Source organism: Vollenhovia emeryi, unplaced genomic scaffold (genome assembly GCF_000949405.1).
Source record: "Vollenhovia emeryi isolate VEMERY1.0 unplaced genomic scaffold, V.emery_V1.0 DF939269.1, whole genome shotgun sequence".
In the NCBI taxonomy this organism is placed as follows: Eukaryota; Metazoa; Arthropoda; class Insecta; order Hymenoptera; family Formicidae; genus Vollenhovia; species Vollenhovia emeryi.
Window position 1 is genome coordinate 313,160 of NW_011967097.1, and position 10,733 is coordinate 323,892.

The 10,733-nt window shown below is 40.7% G+C and overlaps 1 protein-coding gene across 2 annotated transcripts in view; it reads right to left on the reverse strand.

The window, feature by feature from the left end:
- Positions 1 to 10,733, reverse strand: part of LOC105559463 (protein phosphatase Slingshot homolog 2-like) — a 51,226-nt gene that overhangs the window by 30,164 nt on the left and 10,329 nt on the right. For both annotated transcript variants that reach the window (XM_012007756.1, XM_012007758.1), the window contains exon 3: positions 4,484 to 4,549. In XM_012007756.1, the coding sequence (XP_011863146.1) occupies positions 4,484 to 4,549 (66 nt within the window). The remainder of the gene's footprint in view (positions 1 to 4,483; positions 4,550 to 10,733) is intronic.

Consider the following 10,733-nt stretch of genomic DNA (forward strand, 5'->3'; position numbering starts at 1 on the left):
CTCAGTGTATAGGGCATGCGCAATGAGCAAACGGGGGGTAAACTTTCGCGATACGCGAGAAAAATATTCCCGTAATTTTCTGAACCGTAAAGCTAGTCAAAAATACCGGGACCATGAATTATTCGTCTACGCGGAGAGAGAATTTTCTCTTGAAATTTATCCTGAAAATCATGGGACAACGTGGCATTTTGAAGAATTTTATGAGAGTTTCTTCAAATTTTACCATATTTTTTTACTAGCAATTAAACTTAGCATACATTTTACTGGTAAAAAAAATGGGGATAAACTTAAGTCTTCTAGGGGGAAAAATATGGCAAACTAAGTAATTACATGAAAAGTAAAAAGTGTATCCACCATTCTGAACAGAGCAATTTAACGTGCATACATTTCACTAGCAAACACCTTTTTACTTTACTAGCACAATGTATGGTGAAATTTTAAAATACTCTCATAAAGTTGGTCAGAACGCCATGTTGCCCCACGATTACATGATTTTCAGGGTAAATTGTGAAAGGAAATTCTCTCCCCGTGTACTTAGTACAGTATTATCATAGTTGGTGATGGAATGGGAATTAGATGTGAGATCTGTTTCTTATAATTAATGCGTTTCATTACATTGTCTATGACATTCGCCATTTGCGCGCGAAAGTACACGGCAGAATTAATTAAATTAGCATAAGTGAAATAATACCAATGTCACAGTGGATTTGTATTTTCATTCTTCGCTGTAATTACTATATAATTACTATAATATGTACACTGCGTGTGTAATTTGTAGATATATTATCCGCGAAGAAAGACTTCTTATAAGTGTATATGAATTATTAATATTAAAATATCTTCTTCAATATCTGAGGCATAAAAAGTACGATGAAAAATTTATTGCAATTTATATGCAATCATCTTTCGTGCATTTACCATTTAATTTGGCAATACGGCGATACTAGCTACCGTTGCCAGCTCTTCAGCAATTCAAATGACTGGGTAATGTAATTCTCATCGAAAATTAATTGTTCCCACCGCGCACAACGAAAACGTGCATGCGTGCACGCACGCGGAAACGAAGTGATCTCAAGGAGGGTTTGCCCAGTGTCGTTCGACCACGTGGTAAAATTCGGCAAAGTGACCATGCGTCGCGACGCGCCCATAAATGGCGCGGGCGGTGGCCGTACAACCAACCCCACCACGGTGTGCGATGGTCGAGACCAACGGGGCTTCTCCAAAAATAGGATGACGACGACGAGGGACGTCCCGACGTCGTCGTCGTCGACGTCGCGACGCTCGTCCCCGTGATGCGGATTTCGACGCGTCGCATCTCGCGCAGTAATCGACTTGAATGCAACAATTGTCCAGCGATACAATCTTTATCATTGCAGAGTTGTTCCGACTGATATCTTTACTTAAAATTCACAAAGCGCCGAAAGGAGAATGCGTCCGCTCTTTCTGCTCGAAGTTAGCTAATGATACGTAGTTGAATAATATGAATGTGAATATTACAATTAATATAATTTTCAATTAGGTTGAATAATCCGACACAACTGGCTACAGGAAACTTCCTTTATTATAACACGTTTCGGCCATGGGTTTTGGCCCTTTTCAAGTGTATTCTGCAGCTTCTAGTTGGCGTATGGCATGTGGTCGAACGCCATTAGGCGTCCCAGTTAGGTATGTCGTTAATTGTTAATTAATCACCGGTGGTTCAATATTCCAAATTTTGCTTAATATAATTTTGAATCTATTGATATTATTTTAATATTGTAAAACTTTTAAGTGTTAATTCTTAATTAATTGCTATTTCGAAAAAGTGTACCTTTACTTCCACGAAATATATGTTTGGTGCTAAAGAGAGTTTACAAAAAGAAAAAGTTGAAAAACCGGAAAAACACAGGAAAAAATCATTAAGTTAAAAATTTTTCTGTTCAGAATGGTGGGTGCACTTTTTTATATTTCATATAATTACTTAGTTTGCCGTATTTTTTTCCCCTAGAAAAATTAAGTCTCTCTTCTAATTGTTGTCCCTACAATATTAATAAAGCATATTATTTTTCGTACCGATAATACCTCGTTCTTGTTTCGATATTTCTTCTCTTTCAAGAATCTGAATCCACTGCCGTTGTTGCTTCAAATACGTGCACGTAGATCAATTTGCGAACTAATCTATTAGCACACCCGCGAAACTTCGCGCTGCGGTAGACATCAAAGGTGTCTGCGCCTACGCGCATCGAACCGATCGCACTTTTGCAAAAATCGCCGCGAGCTAACGCTAATGCACGTGGCGGGATTGGAGGCAAGACTATTTATAATCCAGACACACCGTCCAAGCACACACGGCAGTGCCAGAAATAACAAATCCGAAGTCGTAGGTCACGCGAATAAGACGAATGAGAAGACGACGCCTGTTCCGATAACCGTTGGCCCGATGCGTTTGATTTCGACGTGCATATAAAATGAATAATTAATACGCAATTTATGAAAAGTAAAACAGCAATGCAGTAGAAATAATAATCTATTTCAAAATACTCGACAATTGGTAACACAACAGCGGCATCAATTTAGTCCTTAGACAAAAATCCGGACCATTTCTTTAAAAGAAGTTTATTTTCTTTTCTCTTTATTAGATGACTAATTAATAATTTTAATCTCTTATATTTTGTTGATTTGCAGTATTGTTACTTGAAAAGAACCTGAAGGTCAAGACGTTGTGACGAATCCAATAAAATTTGCCAGTTGGGTTGACGATAAGCTCACTGTTTTAATTTTTTAAAAATGTTAGAAAAATGATCCCATTTCAAGTACGTTTTTGATCACGCGAGGTACATGAGAATGTGACTTTTTACTCGTAACATCGGGTCAAGAAAATTATTATATTTTCACAAGTTATCTTAATCGAAATAAGTGTATTGAAAGAACTAAGAAATAAATCGGTTCTTGAAAAAGAGATTTCCTAAAGATCGCGTCTCCCTTTTGGGACAAGATACCTCCCATTTCTGTGGAATATCATCGACTGACGCGTACTCTACACGCCGAATAAAGAATTTTAACGAACCTCTCAATTTACGTAACCTTGAACATCATTTTTTAATTAATCTAATTTCGCGGAACAATTTCCCGATCGATCGAACACGACGCTGCAAGGAGAAAGAGAGCTTCGGCATAATTGATTTGTGTGGGAGGAGACGGCACTGTTTTCGCTCGCACTGAAAAAATATAGCACCGGAAGAGGCTGGGCGGCCAAGAAAGTTCCCGCTGTCTGTCCGGTCTGCGCGCAGGGCAATTGTGATGTCGACCAATTAAGCCACGGCCCACGCCTGATTTTTCTTTTCACGCTGGTCCAGCCTCTTCCACATCGATAACATCTTCGTCATCCCACCCCCGAATCATCCGGGGTTTCGCGCCGCTGTTGCGTGTAGTTGGCGGTTTTATCGCGCGCGTAAACGTACATAGGCGCGTTGCGAATGCGCCGTGCGAGCAACAAACAGTTCAGATGGTCCACAACTCAACGTGGTATCGGCTGAAATTTCACCCACAATCCATGCCAACGCAGTGCTCCGCGTTGCGTGAGTCACGCTCGTCAAATCGCGAGATAAAAAGGAACACACGCACGCGTGTATCGTGTATACCAGATGCATTTCAGAGATCAATCATAGTCTGCACGTCACTACCAGACGGTGTATTCTTGCCGGGTTACATTTCCTTTTTCTGAGAACACCTGGATCGAGCGTCCAAGAAAGATCGTTGCCTTCTGTTTGTCTCGTTTATTTTACCTATTTAACTTCACGATAAACATTTTAATCGTGTGAGGATAAGAAGAGTCTTGGAGCCCCCACGTATGTCTGGGAGTCTCGCCGCGTTCGTTCGACGCATCTTCCGCGAACGACAGTCGTCTCGGGTCATCCATCAAGTAATTACACCGGCATTATCTATTAGCCACGGTTGTTAAGCCTACGACAATGACCCTTCTTTTCCAATCGCACAGCTTGTCTAGCGTAGCCGATGGGATATCGGAAACCGGCGAAATACCGCAACAACTCCTGATTGTGCATCGCGACTTGCTGTGCCATTTAAATCCTCGTAAAAAACAAAAACGTTAAAAATAATTTAGAGTAGACGAGGGAGCGGCGATATTTTTTATATCTAATAATTGGCCGAGCATCTAACCTGAAACTTTTGCGGATTCTCTCTTCCGAGGGCGTTTACAGTGCCATAAAATAGCTTCTTGCGAAGCAATGCCGATTATTGTATTCGTATGGACGAAAAGTAAATGAAAATTTCCGATGATACGCGGGGCTCTGTTAAAATTACCGTTGCTCCTTACGTTCGTACAGCTTCGCGCAGAGGCCGGCTTAATGTAAAAAAAACGCCCTCTGACACGTATTAAACAGCCGTTACGCAAAGCATAAAAAACGTTCGAGAGCCGTTATTTTTTTGCTCCATTCTTACGTCGCTGCGAAACCAGTTTCGTTTATCAGAGATGCAAACTTACCACATGGCCTGAACGGACACCGGCTTGAAGATGTGCTGACGGCCGCAAACGCTGACCTTGAAACCCCTGAAAGATAAAAAAGAATCCGGAAGTGAGATCGCGGTGACCTTTAGGAACCACGGTGAGTCGAATAACGTTTATTCAGTAATTTTTTTACGTTATAAGTAACGTAATACTTTTTATGTTGAAAAATTATTTTATCCGTGACAGAAGATCGCCTGTTCTAAGACGTGTGAATTATTTAACTTGTGAAAAGTGAAATATAAAGCGTAAAACAATAGAATCGCATAGCACTTATGCCTTCGAGCAATAATAAAGTCCATTCAAAGAATGTTAAAGCATGAGACACAGTTATCGTATATCTTCAGTAAAATAGGATTACGTGATCCGCTAAATCCATTGTGACAAAATTAATGAAGATATTCTTTTGTTCCTATTGCGACTTGCTGTGCTATTTAAATCCTCACGCAAAAAAACCGTTAACAATAATTTAGGGTAGACGAGAGAGCAGCATATCTTTTTATATCTAATAACTGGCCGAGTATTTAACTTGAAACTTTTGTGGATTCTCACTGTCGAAAGCATTTACAGAGCCATAAAATAGCGGAAAAAATTTTAACTTGTAAAACGCATTCGTTTAAATTGCTCAATGCTTTTATCTCCGAGAATCTCTGGAATATATTAATTATCTCGAGTAAATTTTTCATATGTTACAAATTGTCGTTTTCCCTATGCATGGAAGAAAACGTTTTTATCAAAGCGGCTACAAAATACTAAATTTTTTCCTATTTTTCATAAAAATTATACTGTACAGATGTGCAGATTGGCTTCACAGAGAAAAAGGTTTCTTTGGATTTAGTATTCCTATTCATTTGATCGAGATTGGTTTCATTGAAACAACATATGCTTATACAAAACATTATTTGTTTGAATAAAAATTTAGTTGTTTCATTCAAACAATCTCTATTATTTGATAGAAAAGACACTATTATTTCAATTAAATAATTATATTATTTGGCCGCCGAACTCGTAAGTGAAATCACGGTAAGCGACCGCATCAGCAGACGCAGTCTAATCAACTAATGATCTATTCTTTATAGCTGAACATAGTGTACTAATTCAGTGTTTATCTTTCTTCTTCTAATAAAGAAAAAATTATAATGTGGAGGGAAAAAGATGTATATATGTACATTTTTTCACATATTTTCTATCAAACGATAATGTTGTTTGAAACAATAACACCGTTTACATTAAAGAGAATATACCTTTCGTTTCAAACAAATATTAATATATTTCAAATTCAAACAAATGATTTGTTGGTCCAAATATCAAATTTGTTCGGACACAATAAAATGTATTAAGTCCAAAGAAATCGTTTTCACCGTGTACGTTGCCAGTAACAAAAAGAATGGATTCGGGCATTGTAAGGGCACTTTGGAGTTTCTTCGCAAAGGCCTCAATATACAAAATTGAGCTTTTCGAAAACGCTTCTATAATGACTCCAGCGTGACTTTTATCACTTTTCGTCGGAGAACTAACATTCTGCGTCGCGATGTCGCAAAGTAGCTCGACTCGGTGCTGCACGAGTGATATCGATCTAACGGGGTGGGCGCACAAACTCGCGATTTTGCCATTCGAGCCGGGCGATCGTTACGCCGGCGAGCGGAGCGACGGCGCTTCAAAACTGCAACGGTAACGCAATTCTCGCGATTACGACACGAGAAGGGGCGCGCGTTCACCGCGCCGCCGTAATTAATTACGCATTATGTAAAGGAGATCGCGCCGCGGGAGTATCGCGAATCGTTGCCGTAATACGCGCCGGCTGCATTTCCGGGAAATCGTTGTCGATTCCGCGATCGTCTTTTCCAGAAAGGAACGGTACTCACGTCAAACTTCGTTACACATACGCGGCACGGCCGTGCTATCCGAGGCATGTCGCTTTCCCCTCATCCGCAAATATTAGAGGCGAAATCAGATTTAATTAGCGCGCTTTGACTCGCACGCAGGCACGTACAATCGTCGATCGATCGACGACTTTTTTATCCGCGGACGGTAAAAAAGGGTAATGGGTTTTCGAGCAAGAACAAGAGGCCTTATTTTACATCTATTGTTAGGCACGCGAGAACCACGACGGTGTAATTGGAGCGATAAAAATTGGTTCGCAAAAATTTCACTTTTTGTGAGCGACATATGAAACTTCTATCTCAGCAGGTCGGCTAACGTTGCTCTCTCACAACCGAGGGGGAAACCGCTGAAAAATATTGTACACTAATGCCCAGTGGGCATTACTTTATCTTATTATCTTATTTTATCTTATTTTATCTTATTTTATCTTTACATTGCCCCAGCAAGGCCTAATGCCAAAAAAAAGCCTAGCAATGCCTAGTAATGCCCAGTATTGCCGCAAATCTGTTACACCACAATGCCATCAGCGGTTTCCCCCTCGCTCACAACTGATACGTATCGCTCTTAAAATTTACGGCAGCTACACTGGCGGAAACAGTTGTCCTTACGTAGCCGCGTAATAAAGCGTGATATCGAAATTCGTGCCTTACGCAACCGACGTACTCGCGACAGGTTCCAGTTACGCGGACGGACGAACGAAGGAGAAAAAAATTATGTCGAGCATCGCCGCGAGCGGTGCACCGAAACGCAATCGCGAGTCGGTTGCGCAAACGTTGCCCCGCGGCTCGGAATTTTTGGGCGTGCTGCACGTAACAATGTCGACGGAGATCTCTCACCCTCGCGAAGGAATACAAAAACGGACGGGGTAAAAAAAATGCAATTCTCCCCCCCCTCCCCCCGCCCCGTCCGACCGCGAAATTACTCGGCGCGCACCGTTATCGTTCGGATCGTAAAGCGGACGCCCTCCTTCCTCCGCTTTCGGATCGTAATTCGCCTCTCTCGCCGATTACAGTTACCCTCTCTATGCAGATTCCACGAGCGGATTTTACGGCTGGCCCTTCTCGCCTCTTCGAGGCAGCACGCGTCGGCGTACGAGAAACTTGCGCACCGCGCAAATGCCAGTTAGAGGCGAGGACTTTCTTCAGTTTATTATATTATCGGATTTCAACACGCGCAGAGCCGTCGTATTCCGCCTTTCGTAATATTTTAGTAATAACCACAACTCAGAAATTCTTGAGTTATAAGTAGGAAGAGATTTACTTGGATACACCGCGCGCGGTGTGTTGAACTTATAGCGAGTTCGGTTGCTTGCACTAGCGCGCACCGAGGGGATCCTAAAGCCGTCTGTTTTATCGACATTCTTGGTTAGAAGTAATCTTTTAATTGGCTTTATAGAAATGCAAAACTCTTTTACGGAATTAAAGTACGCAGCGAAATCTAGACTATGCTGGTCGACTTTATATAAAAAACGAAAAAAATTTTAATTTGACTAATTTTTGGTACACTTGACGACCATATTTGCTTGATATAAGAATTCTACAATAAATATATACAAAATGAGACCAGCATACTCTAAGGACAACATGTAAGAACAATATCGTGCAATTAGAACTAAAATTAATAGCCTGGAAAAAAAATATTACTTCTAATAAACGCAAGTTCAGAAATCCAAGTCTAGAAGAAGAGAAAAGAGCAGCAGGCTTTTTCGAGAGAGCTCGCCGCCAAACATTTGTCAGATTGTCAGTAAAGCAATAGTCTTGACGATGCTAGGAATTCGATCCAAAAGCTCGGTCTGAGCAATGTGTAGCTAATAAATAAAATTGCTGCTTTTTCGGAAAAGTTGCAAATTGGCTACAAATTTCTCGGACCGAATTCACCGAAAACCCCGGTCTGAAGTGACATCTAAAGTAGAACTTGTAATTAGAAATATCGATAATTGACGTTTTTAATTCCTTCTCCTATCTTGTCGGCACTGATCGAGTTCGCCAGCGGCTTTAGGATCCCCTTAAGTATCTCTTGAAATATTTCTTAGCCTGTAAAATGATCTGTATAGCACCTATACGGATCATTTTTTGGCTAAATACTCTTTGAATATGTATTTAAGACAAAGTTAAATATAAGAATTGTATAAACAATGTGTGCACTCAGTGCGCACTAGTGCAACCGAATTCGCTCTTAGTAAATATGAAGCCTTGCGAAATGTTGGAGCTGTAAGACTAATCCGTACGTTTTATGTTAGGGAATAAGAGCGAAGAGGAAACAGTCCCTCTTGCACCGTTCGATTGTGTTACGCGAACGCGCGGAATTTTTGGAAGACAACGATTTGCTTGGCGATCATCAAGCAAATCTCGGGCTGTTACTCTGGTTTTACACGTAAATTAAGCTTGCCAATATCTGCGTTACGCAGAATGAACTCGATCTTTCGCAACGTTCGTTAGTTCCTTCAATTTGCTATCCGGCGCATGTAATCAGTCGGTTGCACTTTACACGTGTATCAATAAGACACGTCGATATCATAAGACCGATGAAGCGTAACCGTTACGGCATTGAACGTGTCAAATAAATTCTCTGGTTGCATTACGCGCGTTAAGTAATATAGTTAAGACTACTATAATCTATCCGGAAAGAGACAGTGAGAGAGTTCGCCAACTCGGGGCTAAGTAAGCCGGACCGTTGCTGCAACCGGCCGCAACAGTGTTTCAAATCGACCGATCGAGAAAGCGAATGACGTATTGCGACTCTAACGCGCGGAGAGACTGCGACTCTCTCGCGAGTTCGCGACAGCCGAGTCGAAACGAGAAAGAGAGAGAGAGAGAGAGAGAGGTGGGGGAGAGGAAAGGAGGAGAGGAGAAGAGAAAGATGAAGAAGAGAGACGACCGTCCGCGCCCCGAGGGTCATCGACATCGTAGGAACGCGAGCTGACCGGCGTTCGCGCTCATTTTCTTTTCCCGGTCCTTTTCTTTCTCCTTTTCCCTTCGCCACGCACCGAGTTGTCCATCCGTCCCACCGTCCTTTTATCGCTAATTTCGCGACAATTGCTCGACCGACCGAACACGAACGTCGCCCAGTCAATGTGCTCTCGCGTGGATAAGCTTCTTGCCCACGGCCACGGAAAATGACGAAGTGCCCTCTAATCGTGCGAAAAGCCACGTGTCAATATCGTTCAGACGCGATCGCAGTCGTTTTGTTGGCGCAACACCGCCGTTAATGAAAATTCCGCGATTACTTTAACATGCCAACAAACTCGATCAAACTTTACGCGGTTGTCACTTTAGAAACTGCCTGAACTGCGTAGCCAGAGAAGTTATCGATAGATACAGGTGATGAACTATATCGACAATGGAAAAAGATAATAAAAATAATCGTTATAATTTTTCCGCAGATTGGTGAATTGATGTTTCATATAATATGCTTTGATGCTTATAGAGTTTTCTCAGGAAGAAAATTATTTTCATAACACAATTTGTCCTAATCTTTGAATTACCTAAAGAATATATAAGAATCAAATCAAAGATATAACCATAAGATGAAAATTAAATACTTATATATGCATTTATTACAATAAATTGCTAATTTCTCAAAGTCGAGCAAATTAAGGAGACGCCCGCCTAGAGCGCGGGGACGTCCAGGTTGAAACCCTGGCTGAGGTAATATTTTTCGCAATAAATTTTCTGCATTATTAAAAACGCCAGGTATGGTCAAGAAAACACTGACGTTGTTAATTATCGCTGGGGACATTGAAGAATTCTTATTAGCGAATTTAATTAAGCTTGCTTGTACGCATTAAACTTATTCTGAACAATAATCCGGGGCACACTGTGCCTTTCAAACTGCCCTGAATGTAGATACACTGAGAAAAAAGTCTTTGAAAACTTATTTGAGGCATATAGTGTTTGTTTCACTGAACAAATTTTCAAAGACTTTTTTCTCAGTGTAATTAAAAGTTTAGGAAAAATTGCTCTGGGAGGATTCTCAATATTTTTTCATGGCTGTATGTACACGGAAAAAAGTTGTATCAACAAGATCAGTGCAATTGAAATAAAATCGTTGAAACAACATGAGTATTAATAAATGAAAAACATCAGATTGTTGTCTTAATAATCTGGATATTTAGTTCAATGCTCAAAATTAAAATCCATAGCAAATACAATTGTGTGAGTTATTTATGTTGGTGGCAGCCCGCGACATTAACGTTTAATTCAAGCAACTTCATTTTGTTTAATTCAACAGCATTGTTTTTCCGCGTGTATGATTAGGTGTCACATGTGCCGTTTGTATTCCAACCGATTCAATTGGACTGAACGATATAAAATCTTGATTAACTTTTTGGCTTCTTGACTGACGC